At 39.8% G+C, this 19,126-nt stretch overlaps 1 protein-coding gene across 1 annotated transcript in view; it reads right to left on the bottom strand.

Moving 5' to 3' along the window:
• Window positions 1-4,165: 4,165 nt before the first annotated feature.
• The window catches only part of BMERB1 (bMERB domain containing 1), a 50,914-nt gene continuing 35,953 nt past the window's right edge, over window positions 4,166-19,126 (bottom strand). Inside the window, exons 3-6 of the mRNA XM_083800769.1 lie at window positions 12,247-12,320; window positions 9,263-9,377; window positions 8,101-8,183; window positions 4,166-7,475 (exon numbers count right to left, since the gene is read on the bottom strand). Of these exons, the coding sequence (XP_083656895.1) occupies window positions 7,363-7,475; window positions 8,101-8,183; window positions 9,263-9,377; window positions 12,247-12,320 (385 nt within the window). The 3' untranslated portion in view covers window positions 4,166-7,362. The remainder of the gene's footprint in view (window positions 7,476-8,100; window positions 8,184-9,262; window positions 9,378-12,246; window positions 12,321-19,126) is intronic.

Below are 19,126 nucleotides of genomic sequence, written 5' to 3' on the forward strand. Positions count from 1 at the left end.
GACAGTTCTAGGGCTTTGGTGAGGGGTGGGGGCGTGGGAACTGAGTTGCATGGCCTTGCTTTGATAGCCCTTTACAGAAAGCTGAATGAGTGAAGACTGAGTAGCATCAGTGAAACCTGCTTATACCTGCTTATCAGTCTGGGGGAATAATGCTGTGGGTTTCCTTTTAATCTTGTCCCTTCATTTTGTATTCTTCCACTTGAAATGCATTGTCTTTGTAGCTAACCTTTCTGCAATTTGAATACTTCATTCCACTTCATTCCTTTTATCTTTTTTCTAAGAGTTCAGCCTTTACTTTAAGTGACTTGTTCAAAGCTTAACCTAGATACCTGTTCAGTCTTTGTGCCCACAGGAAGATGCTGATGCCCTTTAAAGTCAATATTTTTGAAGGTAAAATGTATAATGTGGTGTCCTATAGTGGATGTGTGCTATGGAACAATTGAGATACCTAGAGATTCTTCTGATACTCTTCCACAGTTTAGCTGGTATTTGTTCAGAGGACAACATGATAAAATGTCTCGACCCTTCCAATATCTCTACCCTTCCAGTGTGCATTACTTTTAAAGTAGTGTTCTTCCCTGTATGGACTGGTTTCATGTTTAATAACATTATATAGATGGAGGAAATGTAAATAAAATCTGACATAACTATTAAAAAGCTTTGTAGCTGTGTATGCTATGGGGAGCAGATGGTGATACTGTGGTATAAATAGAGTAAATAGTGAATGCCACTTGATAATAAACTTCAAGATGAGTTGCCACTTCATTGATAAGATGCTACTTCAAGATATTTCTGAGCACTCTTTTGTAGAGTAAGAAATGCTTCTATAACAAAACACTTAAGGCCTTTTTTAGATGTTCTACTAGTCCTGCTGTATCCTTAACTCCCTTCTGTCTAGAATACTTATCTAAGGAAAAGATTGGTTTTTTTTCTTGGTTAATTGCCACTAACAATGTTGCATTTATTTTCCCCAAGCATTTGTGCAGCTTGTCTTCAAGCAATTACAAGCCTGACAGAAGCAGCCTGACAATGCTGGTTGTACTTAGAGGGAGAATTGTTTGAAGTGCAGATTGCGTCAGATTGCGTACTTGAAGATCTCCTAAATTTAAGCTCAAGCATTAGGATAGGATTCTCAATTGAGAACAGAAGGTTGTTGCCAACACACTTGGGATAAAGAGATGGTTATGCAGTGAGACCTAGCACCTTATTGGATTGCGGGTAAGTAATTTACCTGAAGAGTAAGATAAACATCTAATGTGTGAAGGAAATTCAGAAAAAAAGCAATGAAGTTACACAGGAACAAATCACATGATAGGTGTGTAACTTGGAAGCTGTGTAAGCAGGAATTTCTTATATATTTTATTTTTTAAAGTGCAGAGATGAGAATGCGAGGGTGGAATAGGACAGCTATGTGCAAATTTCCAGGATGCTCTCACCAAGTTAGTATAAAATAATCATAAATGGATTGGGAGAAAGACATAACATTTTCAGGAAGTTTTCGTAAGCTTATTACCATTATATTGAAGGATTCATATACTGCAGGACTTGGAGGAGATCCTGGACTTCGTTCAAAGCATTGGTAACGTCTCTAAAAAAGAATAGCAAGATAGCAAATATGGAAGATCCTTACTCTCATTAAGGTAGTTTGCTGCCTGAAAAGTTGAGTGAGGTGTCCTTGTACCACAACTTTCTACTCTTATGAGTTGTGTAGTACGGACAAAGTATAAAAGCAGCTGGTTTGTGCTTCTGGTCCTTATATTTTGTGTTATCAGGGACTGTTTAGTCCTTAAACAAATAATAGCAATTCTAGAGTGCTTGTCTTGCTCATTAGGACCCAGGTGTTGAAATGAGGACCCTTTGGAAATAAACTCTAATCCTTTGAGCTGGACAGTCCTCAAGCACAAGCCTTCAAAAAAACTTCCTTTAAAATATATTTGTACCAGGCAGGGTTTTGGAGTGACTCTAACCAAACCTTGTATGCTTCTTCAGGAGGCTGTAGAACTGCCTTTGCTAGCTCAAAAGCAATGCAATTTGTGAACTGTGATCTTGTACCAGAAGTAAGTTCATAGTAATTCAGTAAGAAAGAAGGTGACAAATAGGAGCTGTTACAGACACTGAGCTGATGCTTGTTCATTTCACCGAATTTCACCTTGAACTTCGGAACATGTATTAACTGCTGTATACTACCCCAACTACCCCAGTTAGTTTATGGCACATCCAGTAATGCTGTGCTGATTTCCTCCATCCTTGCTCAGTGACACCAGGGTATAGGATATGTTAAAGCCTCAGGCATTACACTATCTCAGAGCAGTGCTTTGGGAGCTGTGCACTCGTAAGTCAAGCTGTGGGTCCAAAAGTGTCAAGTCAGCCTCTTAGTTATTGGATTCAAAAGCTGTAGAAAGGGGATTTTGCCAGAACACCTATTTTGCATGATGAAATCTGCTGGTAAAATAAATATCAGTGTGGATGGAATGAGGTAATTGCCTCATGAGAACTTTAGGATTAGCTACAGTCATCTCTGCTGATTTTGAGCTTTCTTAAACTACTCTACAGTTTACCTGAAGTAGAACTTTTGGTAGAAGCCCACAGAACAACTTGATAGTCCTTAGGTTGTTTGCTGGTATTCTGAACTCAGTTTCTTCAAATTCTTCTCTAATAAAAATATATGCGTGACAAAATATTTTCTGATAACTGCTTGCTGGTGGGTTTAACTTTCAGAGTCTCTATTCATTCTCAGCTGAAACTGTGATTCTTACCCACTGTAAAAAGTCTGAAATCGCCTGCTTTTTGCGGTAGTTAAACTCTGGCTATTCATTAGCTGCCTCTGAAGCAGTCGAAGTTGTCACTTTCATTTCAGAGCCAGGAACAAGGTCTCTGGGGCTATGATTCTACATCTTGCATAGAATGAGTTCAAACTCCTTATTTTCCATCACACTGAAATCTATTACCTCAGTGTTTTAGTTCTAAGTGGCATGATTTGAGATCAAGCTGAACAGAGTATTGGGAAAACTGCTCTCCTTCACCATCTGCTTAGTTGCAAGTGAAAGGCAAGTGAAAGCATGCTCTTATGCCTGTGTAGGAGGGTGAAGTGTGACAGAGACTGAATCACACAGGAACTTATGATCACCAGCTGCAAAGATGAAGACATGCCCAAGTACCTTTTGCAGCCCTGCATTTCAGCCTGCAGTCAAATGGGACTTAATGCTGGTCTCTGGAAAAAAAAAAAGTAAAAGATTTTTGGGGGATGTATTCCTAAAAGCACTTGTTAATTCATTAAGTGTCTTGGACAACAAGACAGTAACCTGTTGTCACCAGGGTACAATCAGGCAGAGTCTGGATGATATAGTCACTTTCCTATGTGTTGCTGATTTTGAACTGTCATTTCTTGGTTGGGCTGCAGGGTTATGTTAGAGCTTTCTGTTGAGTTAAATTATTTGGGATAGAGATGGGGAGGGAAACTCATCTTCCACACAACTTGTTCAGACAATGTAAAACTGCTGCTGTTAGGCATTAGTTGCCCAAAAACTTGTTCAGTACAAACTTTGATAATACAAACTTTGCTTTCACTGCATGCTGGCCTCCTGCAGCAGGATGCTTGGCCTAATAACAGGAAAGATGCACCTGATTGCATCTCATCCTCTCATGTAGACTCTGCTCCCTGAGACTGCTCAGAGCCCTGCAGCATGAGGAATATCTGTAAAACACCACTCCAGGGAAACCAGGCAGTGCTGAATTTCCTTGCTGCTGCTAAGCCACTCTGGCTTGGCAGCATTTTTATCCAGGACCTGAAGATGGATGGTCAGCAGTGCCAGGATTTTGCTGTCAGGCTGAATCAGAATGGTCCTGATAGTAACTCAAAAAAAAAATAAAAAAAAAAAGTCTTGCTGGAATGATATTTAGGTATGTCAAGACCTTTATCTTCCCTATGCATGGCTAGGAATGGTCTTCTGCTCTGGGCTGTAGTGAGGTTTCAGTGTCATGTAGGAGAGTCACAAGATTGGCTATTGCTTTTTTTTTTTTCCCTGTGGGGTCCCACAGGAGAATTTTTTTTGCAGAGAAAAAATACTAACTTTTTAGTAGCATCATTACTCCTTTTGTAAAGTATAGCTGCACAATAACTGCATCCCACTAGTCCATACCCACTTCAATAAGGAAAAAACACATGTTTAGTGTAACACAGCAGCTTAGTTTATTTGGAAATATGTTTAACTTTGCTGAAGAGATTCAGTAGGCCTAGGGGAAGGTGCAAGAGCCATTTGCTGGTAGAATAGGTCATCAGTACAAAGAGCACTGCTTACTACCGAAAAGTGTCAAATCCACCTCAAACTTCCTTCTATCTCTGCTGCCTTGCCTTTTTTGGCTGGTTGAACAGCCCCCACTTCCTTCAGAAGAGATTTCAAGTGCCTCAGTCAACCACACTCACTCTTTGCAGACAGTAACAGACAGCTGAGAATTGGCTCCGAAATGATGGCAGATGGTCAGCGTAGCCCCCTGAACATCCTTGTCGGAGATTTTCTGCTGATTTAAAATATGAGGGGGTGCATACTGTACTGTGTTCATAGGGTCACAGAAGCTACAGACACCGTCCTTACAAACCCTGTTTCAGTCTGAATTTTCTTTTTGTTCAAAATACAGAGTTTAATTTGTTTAGTTACAGCTGTTGAAGTAAACCATTAGGGCTTTGTGTTCTGGGTGGACAATGCTGTAAGCTACTGTTGACTGCAGTTGACAATCAGACCTCAGTCTTTAAAAAAAATAAACACTTTATTGCTAAGCAGCATCACTAACTCCACTTCCAAAGGAATCACTAAGTGCACTGCAGACAAGTAAAAACAGAACTAAGGCATTTGCTAATTAAAAACAAAATAAATGCACATGAAGAAAACCTTTCAGCCAAGCTTCTGGAAATAAAGATCACTCTCATTAATACTGCTGTAGATCAAGTCCCTCTGGGGCACTGGCTAGCAATGCTACCTGCCTATGAATATTCCTTCTATATTTGCTGTGCTTCCTCTTCATTGTAACTAGAGGGGATCTCTGTAGCCTAGTCATGAGTCCTGAGTCCTAGAGAAGTTTAGCTTAATTTTTAATACAAACCTCCATTCCACTGATCTTATTTTCCTTCCCAAGGGACTGTAGGCAGCTGTGGCACACAGGAATTAGCCCAGACATCAGCACACTTAACACTATAATGTGCCTAAGTCACCTCTGCTCTTCCAACAACTGAGTAAGTCCTTCAGGCTCCTTCACTTACTGGCATTTGCAGTGTTTGGTTGTTACAGCTGACCCTCCACAGGCTTTAAGCTGGCTGCTTCACTACAAGTTGCTTTTCTTAACTTCCCTTTGCATTTTGTTAATGATACCAAACACCTGTACCTTAAAGAAAGACATCAGGAATTATCAGTATCTTATTTAGGCACCAGCAAATTCAAGAGGCTGTTGAATTCTCCCGAAGTCAGTGGGCATTCCTTTCCCTCCTGTGTATTTTCTCTTAAAGGCTAGGCAGTCCCCCCTCACAATTCTCCTAATGTATGCAGGTGCTATACAGAGTCCAGCCCATACCAGAGTAGATGTTAACAACTACAGAGCTTAATATGATGTATATCCATAAGGATGTCTAACTATATATGACTATTCAGCCTCGGATATGTTTTCTTTCTGCATCTTTGTTCAAAGTATTTCAGGTGCTTCATGTCTTAGTGGAAATCTTTGTATTTTTTTCCTTCTTGATCCTTAAACCTTAAGGAAATTGTGGTGACAAATCACTTGTCTCATGTGAGTCTGCAGTACTGAAACACGATTCTGGAAATGCAGATGTTCTTCATTAAACGAGTCCAATACTAGGGATGTGTTTATTTGTACAAGAATAGTCCGATTTACTTTATAGTGTCTATCTCCTTGAACCTTAGTAAGGTATTTTCTAAGAATATCGGTGCCTGTCCTTTTTGGGTAGCTCTGCTGATAATGCTAATCTCCTTTCCTGTAACTGTGGTTCCTTTGTATACAAGTGCACATTTCGCTTAGCTGGCTTTGCAAAATGGAAGTTCCTCTTCAAAACCTTTTTATTTTAGGAATTTTTTGCTATTTGTTTGTTACTTCTAAGCCTGAGATTGTTTTCACTTTTCACATTAGATCACGTACGTTTATTTTACTATTTATACCTATCACAATACATTTATATGGAATACTGTCACACATACCAGCTACTGACAGCTAATGTAAAGATATTAGATTCCACAAAATTTAATCTGCATAGAGACCAGAAATGCATTAAATGGTGAAACACAGGTAAGTCTGATTTCCTTTAATTTTAAACCCATTTTGTGTAGAGTGTGGTACACCTGCCACAGATACCTACTTCTCTATTTGTCTTGTGGTCAGTTTGTCTTGGGTAGCTCATGTCTTCCAGTGCTCAATAGCTTACATTTCTCATGGTCATTAGAGATGTGGTTAACAGTTGTTTTTAAGCACTATTAGTTAAATTTTGTTTGTGTCCATGTCTTTAACTCTTCTCCCAGTAACCTACCACTGGTAGGTGAACTCATAGTGCATGTAACTTTTAATAGTGAACAAAACTTGGAGTGATTACCCCTCTGACTCCATGTGAGGTGGAGATCTGTGAGATAAATATGATAGAGCTTTGGACTAATCATTCGTTTGCAGATTACTGTATCTGTGCCTGCTAGAACTTTACCAGATACTTATTTTCCTTGGTGCAAGCAATGTTAGACTTGAGTAATTCAGAAATCATATGGTATGTAAAACCTGTATCTACTTGTAGTGTCCTTATCACTGATAGTCAGTGTTTTGGAAGTGAAGTGGAACTCAACAGCAAAGTATTTAAACATCCCACTAGCTTGATAAATATTTTGTATGCAACATCAGTTATCCTAGAATTGCTTCAGCTATCAGTTGCACTACATAGAGCATTAGTATTTGTGGCTTTCATTTTGAAAAGTAGCCAAAACAGAATATTCCAGCAAATGTTTGAGTGCTGTTTGTCGGGGGGAAGTGTACAAAAAATTCTTGAAGTGATGACCTATTAAAATTGCTTTTTTTAACACATTACTTGATGAAATACATCCTCTTTCACTTTTACCACTGGGATATTTTTGTTAACTCTATTACAGATCTTTTCTGGTCACTGGACAGCCACTATATGGATTTCTTTTGTTTTTTTAGGCATGCGTGTTGAGTGATCCATGCAACAGTGAAGAACCTGCCATTGTACATTCTATGTATTACTGTTGTACCACAGTTGCTCTTGATTCAGTTTAGCAGGATGCTGTTAATCCCTTCACCCTACAGTTTCTTTCAATGAAAACACTTGAAAAGACGACAAACATGGTAGAGAGCCCAGAGCTACATGATGCTGCACTGTGTTGCTCCACAGCAATCTTTAATAATAGCCAATCCTGCCTTAGCAATGGTGGGCTTGCTTGGAGGAGGTTCTGCCTTCTTTTCTGCTGGGCTGCCTGCAGTGTTCAAAAAGAGGATACCATTAAAACCAAGAGTTGTTCAAGCTATTTCTTTGTACTTCTGGATTAAAGGACATAACCCCCTCCTCCCCCTGCCCCTTCCCTGAACCTTTTTATTTCAATTATACATATATCAGTTTGGTAGAAACCAAGCTGCTCTGTGGATTCAAACTGCTCAAGATGACTTATCCCTTCAGGGTTTAAAGAATCCAGACATTTAAGGGTAAGCTTGTTCAATTCAGGTGCCCCTCTTCACAGCCACAGGGTCAGATAACAGATCCCTCTGTAGAAAGTCACTTACTGTGTTGAAACCCACCTACTACAGAGCTGAAGAACAAGAATATTGCTAAAGCTTATTCTCTCAGACGTGGATGTCCAAATCAGGACAACAATAGAAAGGCAGATTTATATATTTAAAACAAAAAGCAATTTTGAAGTGGCCAAAGGTGATTTGAATTCAGCGTTAAGGGGTAATTGGGCACATAAATTCTAAGTGTCTGTAGCTTAGTGGCTTCTTTTGGCAGTGGTTGGCCCAGCATGGCCTTTGAAAATGCCCTTCTTTCATCCACTTCTCTGGAGTTTTTCCTGTTGCTGTTGTTTTTCTTAATATTTGGAAACTCACTGGTAGGAGACTGTGTTGCTTTGTCTAAGGGTTTTAACTTGGTCCGTAGGAATTCAGCCATCTCCTTGTCTTCCTCTTTTTCTCTGATGGGGGGAAAAAAGAATCTGTTACAGAAATAACGTTTTCTCTGCAAATAGGACAGTAAAAGATACTGATTTAACACTTCAGTGAAAAAGACTGTCAAGAGTTTTAAAGAAAAGCATCAGGCTTTACTGCACACGTGAATACATTAGTGTCAATTTATACCTGCATAGTGCACAGCTATACATTTTCAGTAGCCTACGATTAGGCTTCTGTATTGTCTGGCTGCTGATGAAGTTGTTGCAATTTGCATACTGAACTAGCAATTGAGAGCTCTGGATTACATTAGTAGCTCAGGCTTTTGTCAGCTGCTGCCTTTGGCCAGCCTCTCTGATCAAGTGCTAGACTCTGGCAAACGCTCTTCTCTCCTGTCCTTTACCTGTTTAGAATTTAAACATGTTGGAACAGATACTGTCATTTAGGATAAATGGTTTGATGGAGCCTTGAAACATTACTGTTGAAAAAAGATGGAAACTAATAGACAAAACCCTATTTCCACAGTGTTGGAATTCAGTGCAACAGCTGGAAATCAGCTGTCTAGGAAACCACAGGTTTCTCATTATGCAACTCTGAGCTAAAATATTGAGATTCTGAACTTATACGTTAGGTTAGGTAGACCTGTAGCAATTGCATTCTCATCTTTCCAGACAACGGCACAGAAAGAATAGTGATAATAAATGACTAAAGTATTCATTTTTATTTAAAAAAATAACAGATTGTATATGTCTACAAATATGCCCCTTGCAGAATTCTATTTCACATCTACTACTTGTGCCAAGAAGATTCTCTGGCAGCAGCAGAAATCCTTCCCTTTGTAATAGTAAATGCCCAGTCACCCTCTGGGAAAGAGAGACCAAATCCTTCTGCCATCATTAGATGATGACTGAGCTATTTATGGGATAAAGAGCAACAGAAGTGCAATAATCTAGTTTTATTTGTTTCTGTGGAACCAGGTAGAGGCTTGTAACTTGTCTTTAAAGGGCTAATTCTCTCCCATTAATGTAAATGTTGGCAGTCGTTCCAGCGTAGATTTAAGACTCATGAAATGTTGGGCATAAATTTGGTTGCTTTTAGTTCTTACCGTAATCTCTCTACCTCTGCATCATCTACAAGAAAATCTCTTTTTTGTACCAGTCTATGGATCTTCTGAATCAGTTCATCTTCTCTTTGTTTCTCCATCTTTGTTTTTTCTTTTTCTGGTCAAAAACAGGAGGGAAAAAAAAAAAAAAGACTTCAGATTCCAGGGAGCTGGACAGGAGAAACTGCAGATGTCTAAGAATGATCTGCTGATGGAAGTCAGTGGTTCTGCAGACCTGAGTCACCAAAATCCAAAAAATTCTGGCTGCTTAATCTTTTCTCTCTTCTACTTGTTTTCTGCTGTCTAATCAGTTTAATGGTCTGTAGATTTTCTGAGGGGTTCGTCAAGACTATTTTTTAATATTAAATTACTCTGCAAGACCTTTGCTTTTCTAACTTTTTAAAAGCATTTTGGTATTTAAAAAAGTTCAATCATTAAAATCCACAGTACAAAATCCCCTTGACTCTACAGAAAATGAGACCATGCCAAAAGAAACCATTTCTTTCTATTTTAAAACAGCTCTGGCTGTTGGCTGCAACAGTTTTTCAAGCCTGTTAAGGCAGGTGAGCTGCAAATCCTGAAGTAATAGCATCAATTAATTGTATAATGTGGAAAAATAAAGGTGTTTTTGTGCTTCAAAAGTCTGAGTAATTAATATGTCCTTGTTAATTAGACAGTCTGTAGTGACTAGGTTGTCTGTAAAGAATGATTTTTGTGACACAAAAGATGGGACTGTCACAAGCTAAAATCATCATAAATGCTAGGGATTACACAGCTGTAGTTCAAGGTTATAAAGCCACGTGTAGTTAAGACAGACATCTTCAAACCTAGTAAGCAGGGCAGAGATGAGAAAGCCAGAGGCAAATCTCAGCCCACGTTTCTTCAGTAAGTTTAAAATTTTGGTTAGTCGCGAAGACACTTTGCATTAAATCAAGGATTTTGGTTTTGAGGATTAGAACTGCATTTAGAGAACCATAAAATTAATATCAGAATTTTGAGAAGGGCAAGCTCCTACAGTCTGGTGCATCTGAGTAGCATTTGTTGTGTCTGCTGGTTGAACTTATAAGTTCAATAATTTGAAACAGCTAAATAAATCAGACATTTGAAAATGATTGTTTATTACAGATTAATTCTGGATCATGGGTTTCATACTTCCTACTGGGAATTTCTGCAGTAAATCCACTCTTTAGTAATTGAGACAAAGGCACCTTTAATGTAATATTGGAGACATTAGAATTCTGTAAGTCTCTGTCTAGAAGTCGTATTCCTTGAGAATTTCAGATTATGGTCTGCTAGTTGCAGAGTAAATGATGCATAATATATCATCAGGCTGCTTTGCTTTGTCAGAAGTATTTTCTGTGTTTTATAAACAATGCAGGAATGTGGTTATTGACTTCTACGAAGATATTAAGACTTCTGCATTTAACCTATGGAAAGAGTTCATGGTTGTGAGTAATGAATGCTGAATCTGCAGTGGGGAATACTTCAAAACACTTAGCTTTGCTTTGCCTCTTAAGCTTATGAAACATGGGATCTTCTCTGCCTGCTACTGATAGTAGGAGCTAACTTCTGCTTTTTTTATCCTCTTCCTGGATCTCCCATCCCATTCTTCAGGAAACTGACTACCAAATGATAAATGTATGCACATTAAATTGTGGCATAGTACTGTAGATGCTGCGTTCTAAAAGCCTGATCCCATGATGACTGCAATCCACTGAAACCAAAGAGTAGGGATTTGTTCATCAGCTGGAGAATTCTGCTCTGGATGTTATGAATGAACCCATTTCTGTAAAGTGTTTTTCTATGTTAGGCACGTACTACATAACCACTTAGTTCTGTGTGAATGCCAGCAATGCCTTTGTTAAGGTAAAAGTAGTCTTACTGTGTCTGCCAAAAGGTGGTGATGCTGGAACTGCGCATACTTAAATTCTTTAGTTTTGCTGAGATTTGCGAAGTGCTAAGGAGAAACTGCTGTCTGATCTCTGCTTAAGAATTGGACTAGAAAATAGTTTTGAAAAGGTTATAAAACCAAACTGATTAACCCTAGCTGTGAGACAAATGTAAACTTCTCTATTTCATGAGTGACCTGCTCTCTCCTTTCTGGGGAGAAAGGTTTTTAAAGTTGCACAACAAAATAGGGGAGGAAAAATAAGGATAACCAAAGGAGCATCAAAATCTGTCCTTAGTAGCTGGGCTTTAGCAACTTATTTGTGAAAGGTGCTAGAGCCAGATAATAACATGTAATGTAGATAGCTTACTGAGTTACTGAGTGTTTTGCAGGATCTGTTTCTAATTTTTCTTGAATGGAGTAGGGCTGTTTTGAATGATCTAAAACAGCAAAGCTCTAGTAAAGCAAAATTCCTCATTGATTTCAGCTGGAGTTTGGATTTAAGAATCGCAAACCTGCACACAACTGTCTCTGCTTAGAGCAGTGAATTTGTAGCAAATTAAAGACAAAATGCAAAGCACACCTTTTATCTCTTGCTTTTTGTGGAAGGCTTTCTTCTGAAAGGTGGCTGTAACTGCAGCTGTGACAATGAATTGGTGTATCTAGGAAAAAACAATCTCATTCACCATGATGGTTTTAAATCCTTCTCCATTCTCCCTTTTATCTCAGGTATCTCAGCATTCTGTCTTTTTTACTTGACAATCTCTCTGTGCCAGTTGGCTCCCTTGATATTCACAAGGGGGTGTAAGAGGGAGGGAATATGCACCTTGTCTGAGTGATAGTTGCAGGTTTGCTCTCAAGGGAGCAGTGGAGTATAGCATGAAAAGAAATTCAGAGAGTGGGAGATTAAAGAGGGGAAGGAAGTAAAATGGGAATAAAAAATAAGGACTGGAGGGAATATATGAAGACAGGAGACATGAAACTCAACCTTGGGGGGAGGTTTCTGATTGTGTTAGTAGCAGAGGTATGCTTCTGACACCAGCCCCACCCCTGCATCACCCAAGCAGTACTCTAAAACTGAGCTGGAAACAGCCCTTACCTTGGATTGCTACCAAACTCTGCAGCTCTTTCTTAAGATTCATAATGTCTTTGCACAGCTGGATGTCATCCATCCTGCAGAAACAGAAAAGGCATGGTCAGAGGCATGCAAACTCCATCCTGCATTGATGGAATCACAGATCTCATCTGAGTATGTGGTGCCGTCCCTTGCCTGGGACCTATGCATCAGCTTGAAATGCAGGGTTTTAACCTTGGGCTTCTGATGCTATTCATTCACCAGTCCTAACAGTTGGCAAAAGCCGTACCATTCTGTATATACTTAATAGTTGTAGAAGACAGGTATGCCATACTGCCCATACTGCAACAACAGCTTTCACTGGGAAAGAGTAATGGTGAGAATACCAGGGAGCCCAGGAAGGGTGGCAGAAGCTGATCCATTATTTGGCACGGCCAAGACAAGTTTACCTTGCACTACCAACTTCCTTTGTGACCTTACTAATGATTTAGCCTTGACACAAAATCTGGAAGCTGTCATTAATTAGGCATGTAACTATTCCAAGATCTTGTGCCTTGGGTGAATGTCTTCCATGGCTGATATAAGTATTTCAAACCTTTGGTGGGTGCAGAAAACCCATTAATGCTAAGACATAGAAGATAATTAAATAAATCTGTAACATTAGCAGAAACTGATGCACACCTTCAATTCTTATTGAAACTGCTACCTGTCCTGGGAGCTGCAGTACTCAAATATTCCCCTGTAAGTTTGCAAATTTCAGTGTTAACTTTCTGGCAAATGCATTCTAGTGCCTCTGTCATACTGACAGCCACGGCTCAGGCGTTGGCTCTGAAGGCTGCATCACAGGCTTCCATTTTGAAACCACCCCATAAAGAGCACAAAACCCAGCCTAAGTGATTAATTTTACATTCTTCAACTCAGCTGTCACCAATGCTGTCCTTGTCCATGGATCTGTTAGTCCTTGTTGCGTAATCCTGTGCCTGAATTGGTTGTTTAAGCACCCAAAGGTAACTAGTGCTGTCAGAGCCTGGGTTGTCACAGTGATGTTTCAGGATAGGAAACCCGAGAGATTAAGCATGTGTGTGAGAGTGAGCAAGAGTACAAAGGATAATGCAGTCAAATTATAGAATTAAGTGAAGAGTGGAAACGTAGGTGTTTCTGGCACAAATAAGACTTTAATCACAATCCAAGAGCTTTTATTCTCCCTGCCGCCTCTGCATGCAACGCGGGTCTCTGCAGGGAGCTGTCCCTCAGCTGCCTTGCTCATGTTACTAAAGCATGTTGATCCTTTCATTATTTGCTGTTTTGGTTAACTCCATCTTGCCTGTTCTCCTACATCCTTTGTGCTATGACAGCCATTCCTGCTATCTTTTTACTTCTTTCTTCCCCAAATGTGATAGTGAAATACCTCTCATAATATTCTTCACTGTTAACCTCTTCTCCTTGTTTAGGAACTGCTGTCCCCCCAGCGGAGGGTCTGCTCTCCTGCTGTACATCTGGCTTTCGAGGGGATGGTCAGCAGGCCGGCCTCAGGGCTCCCCCAGGCTGGCTGCTGTCTGTTCAGCACACCTGCAGGCAGAGACCTTCACACGGTGACTTTCTGACTTGGCCTCCCCATGTTATTTACGCTGATCACAAGCAAAGCTCTTTTTACTCTTGAGACCCATCATGTTAAATGGTACTAAAGTTACTTTTATCAATTAACGATCTTAAGCACCATTCCCGCAGGAAAATCGATATTCAAAATGTGCTGGGATGTGAGCAAGCTCCAAAGCTCTTTATCCATTCAACGTTCATGCAGTTTGGGTGTTATCTTAATATAAGGAGTGTTAATATGTTTGAGGAAAATCACCATGGTTAACAGAAAGAAGACAGTTTCTTGGCAGAACTGTTCACTATTGTACTACTGTATTCAAATGGTATCTAGGGGGCAGACCCTCAACTAGTGAAGAGAGCAGTGAGTTTCTACAACAGGAGATCTCCATGAGGTATGAAGAGAGGGCATTCTTTCTTCTGTGTGAGGTAGATTGGGCTTCATCCTGGGGCGATCTGAAAGATACTAACTAAAATACTTCACTTTAAATCTTCAGGAATTTAAATTATCATTGGCGGTATGTTCCAAGTGAGCAAGATCACCTATATCTGCTAATCCCTACAGCCCCTATGCTCAATATTACACTGGGGGGAAGGTACTGTGCTTTTTCCCCAGCTACAGGTGCAATTGCCCCTATTTTTTTTATTTTTTTTTTTACCTGACTGCAGAGCATATAGCTTGCACTCTCCATATCTATTCTTTACATTTCTTTTTCCTGACACCCAAACTTTGTTCCTGCTTCTAACCCCCAGGAGAGAAGTGAAGATATGGCCAAGCACTTAAAGGCTCTAACAGCTCTGTGACAATCTGAATTCCAAAATTCATGCACCAGGTGCCCACTCTAGAGTCTGCGCTCTGCAGGCCAGTGTGTTATGATGACGAGCAAAGATTAAACTGGCCATCTGTAGCAATCCCTTAGGCACATGGAACATCTTTCCTCCCATCTGTGTCAAACAGCCTTTGCTTCTCATCCAATCCACGGTGCTGACTGGGGGCAGGGGTGAAGATATGGTTAAATGAGTAAAGGAGGGCTCTGGGATATATTCATAGAAACCATGCGAAAGCTTCATCCATCTGACTTAGTGAAAGCAGGAGGTATAGTTGCTTATAACTATAAAAAAAATAAATCACCTATCTGCTAGCAATTAATACTGAACACAGGGCAACATTTGCTGTCCTCGGCAAGGGTCACCTCATTGCTCTCAAGGAAGAGAGAAAAGAAGAACTGGAAAAGAAAGCCCTTGGAAGGCCATTTAATCTAAAGCATTACAATGAACCTCCCTCTCTTTCCTCCCATGTTCTCTGGTTCTTGGATGTGAGCAGTTACAGAAAGCTTAAGAGAAGTTACTGCTTCTTCTGGGGGGAAAAAAAAGGCAAATTCCAGTGGATTTTTCATTTGAAAAATGGATAATCATCAAGACTGACAGCATATTTGTAGTACTGTCAGACCTCTTAAGGAAGTAAAAAAGATGTTTTGGGAATAAGAGAACAGGAATATGCACAGCAGAGAAAATAAAACTCCTTGTACAGGGAAGCTGGAGAAATACGGTGAGACTAATTCTGTAGCACTTTCTGTCCCATGTTCTAAGTCAAATCTGTCAGACTGTAGGAGGGAAAGCAACACAGACTATTGTCCATCTTATTTAAGAGCACTGTTATGCTCCCTGTGCACCTGCAGCACAATCTTGTTCTTCTGTGCTGGATGCAATAGGATCCCTATAGGTACAGCATGGCACAGGGTACTGAAATAATATCCTCCAGGCCTGTTTAAGCAATCTGCAAAGCTGCTCAAGACATATGCATAAAATTTGCAATATAAACACAACATCTGCTGAACTCTCAGTCCTCTGGAATAGACAACACATCCTTTCCAGTCCCTGCAAAACCATTTCTGATGTTGTAGAAAAACCATCAGTAAACCAAACAGCAGTTACAATATGTCAGTTCCCCCCAAAGCTAAGCTTTATTAGTCTGCCCAGCAATCCGAAACACATGAGTTATGAGGATGATAAAACATTTCTCTTATTAAGAGCCCAAATCCATTCCTGGAGTCATTGCAATAGTATTGGAGTAGGGCTGAATTCTCAGTGTGTTTCCATGTATTCCTGATACACCATCTGATTTTCTCCTTTTCTGATTCTTGATGGCTTACTGCAAGGAACCTTCTGTATGCTGGGCGATATCACAGAAGCACGCATTATTCTTTTTTCCTCTTGTTTTTTCTAGCTGTATTATCAAAGCCTAAAAGCAGACTCTCTGTTTGCCCAAAAAAAGATAAAATACTCATAATGAATAAACAGCGCGAGCAAAAGATTCTCTAAACATGTCACAAAATGACAGGAGAATAAGTGGGTCGGAAGAGCCTGCAATAAGCGGGCACGGTGACTCAGCCCTGATGCATGTTTCTTTGGTTCAGTTACCAGGCGCAGAGCGCTCCGAGCGCTGTCATTGCCGCAGGAGCCCCAGGTGAGGTGACAGCGTGAGTCACCTCTGCTGGGCACCATCTGGGCCAAGAGGGAGCAGGGCAAGGAAACAGAAAGAGGAGACCTCCCGTTCAGCTGCGCCCTGGCAGGTCTCAAAGGCTGGGGAAGATAACAGCAGGCAGGGAGGGATTAAAAAGAAACGTTCTGTACTGGACATGGAAGGAGCGTTTTGTTTTGTTTCAATAGAAATTATTCCAGGACAGCTAAATTATTCTCTTTTTTCCAGCTGGGGAAGAAAACCTGACTCCTGAGTATAAAACTCAGGTACCATCTACAGCCATGCCTTCTTCAAGAAGAAAAGCAAAAATGATAGTAAAAAGCAATAGGAAAACCACTGAATGCTCACCATAATGGTCAGCCAGAAAGAAAAAGAGGTGGCCAACCAGTCTGTCAAATGCTTAAAATTTGTAAGAGCTATTAATAACAGCTGCAAAATCATCAAATATATTTTCCATTGATTTTAGGAGAAGCAGAGCAGTTCAGCTTGTCTAGAGAGCTGCTACCTTTGCTGAATGACTTTTGAAGATAGAAAAAGATCTGTGCTCCCTCTGGCATGGACTGGGGAGTAGAGGGTGCGATTATGTTTTCTGTTATTGCATTAAAGTGCTTGAAGATTAAAAAAAAAAGAATGTACAGTGGATTTTGTTGATTTCTTTCCCTCTCTTTCAAGAGGGTTTGCAGGCACTTAGGTTATTTTTAGTTCTGTTTTAATGTATCCCCATCCCAGAAAGAAAATGCTTATAATTGTTAGAGTTCTTGAAGACTTTGATAGTGCACGCCCAAGAGATGGCCCAAGAATCAGCTGTCATGCCAAATCACAAGTTGACATAAGTACGTGTATCTGGAGAAGGTCTTCTTTTAGGGATGTGACGGTTATCTCCTCGGTGGTGTCACCAGTGAACGCGCTGAACACCAGCCAAGCACAGCCAGAAGCGATGGAGGAATCTGGCTGACTGAAGTAAAGAGCTGTGCAGAAATAGAAGAGATTTGCTACAGAGAGAGATGGCAAAGTGTAGTCAAGCTGCAGATTTGTTAAAGTGAGGACTGAGGTGTCAGGGAGGATGCCTACCGAGACTGCAGGTATTTAAGGCCTTCATGAAGCTGTGGGGAAACAGAAAAGGTGAAAGTATTCTGGCAATAGATGGAAACAAGAAGTTTAAGTATGTCCCTCTTCTATGTTTGACTTCATTTTGTCCCTGTCAACTTATCTTAGTTTCTTAAAGCTCCTAATTATAAAGCTGTGAAATCACAGGCGACATTTAATGAATATAGCACACGTTTTCTGAGTCATTATGGTACGTGTTTATCACCTTGTTATTTAGCTCAGCACCTGGTGCTGCTCACGCTGGAAGACACAGAGCTGGCAATTAAGATAACAGATTGCTGACCAGCCTGTTTGGCAGGTCAGGCTGCAAATCAAAATCCTATGATTAACTATTAAAGTAAGTGAGTCTATCTTTTCTAGTTAAAAACACTCTCCAATGGATAGAAGCACTGGACTGCCACGTTGTAAAGTTACGTTGTAATTCAGCTGTCTTTTCATTCAACTGAAGATGGCAGGACTTGAAAATTTGAGTCCCTGGAGGTCACATTTAAGGCATATTTCAGAGAAATTCAGAACACTGTCTAAAGAAGCTGTCAGTATTTCATTCTTACTGACATTGTTAAATTCTCTAGAGCTTGGCCACCTCCTCTGCCAGTTATGAAGTTTTACTGTCAGCTTCAATAGTAACAAGAGAAGGAGCTTTCCTGGAAATGCCGCACTGTAGAAGGAAATATTTCTCTCTGTGACAAAAATTGTCTTATCTAATTTATCTAAAAATATAAAATAGAGTTGTTGGATTTAAATCCAGAAGTATCTAAGCCCCATCACAGTAGCATACAGAAGATTGAACATTAAAAGCACAGGGCCAACTTTTATGTATGCAGTTCATTTAAACTGGTCTGGTAATTTTATTTTTTGTTATTAGGCAGTAGAAGTAGGAACCTCTAGTTTTGGCCATGTATCATTTTTAGCAGAATCAGTGATAACTTTTCTTCTTACTTTGCCTCCATATTTGACCTTTTCTTATTTTTAAAACCAGAAGAGCAACTATACTGTACCAAAGCTGAAAAGAATATAAAAGTATCTGGTATAAAATTAAACAATGGCAGCCAGTCCATCTCAGGAGTTTCCAATTCACTGCTGAATCACAGCTGATCTGTACTCTCCTATTTATAGCAGAAGACAAGTGAGAGAGACCACAGAGAGATCACACACCAAGAGTTGTATGTTATTACAGAGCATCTTCACTAAGAGGAAGATCAACTGTGCAAAAGGGTGGGCCACAATATTGTTGTGAGTACTGTATATGCATGATATGTTAAGCATACATTATCTTATAACACTGTCTATCAATGGAGATCACTCCATTCTCCAATCATACAAACCATACCACAGGTAGCTGAGAACTGAGAAGTCAAACACAGTTTGCTATGAAGTTACATTTGGAAATACAGTGTTAAATTACTGACCTAAGAATGACTAATTCAAAAGATTAAAGATGGCCAGGGCAGCTTCCTCTTCTATTAACAGCAATTGGTGACAAACACAACATCTATTCAGTGTAGAAAATGTTATTTAAAGAAAAGTTTCTATTAAATAATTGTTTTCCTAGCTGCCCAATAGAGATAGTAACGAGAATTCCTCCTTTGCATTTTTTCCTAAGATGCAAATATCTTAACTACAGGTACCAAGCCTACAATTCATTAAATACTTTGCTAATTATGTTTATCATTATACAACAATACAAAAATATATTTATTTTCTGAGCATTTTAGCATAGTA

This window comes from Anser anser, assembly GCF_964211835.1.
Source record: "Anser anser genome assembly, chromosome: 15".
NCBI classification, from domain to species: Eukaryota; Metazoa; Chordata; class Aves; order Anseriformes; family Anatidae; genus Anser; species Anser anser.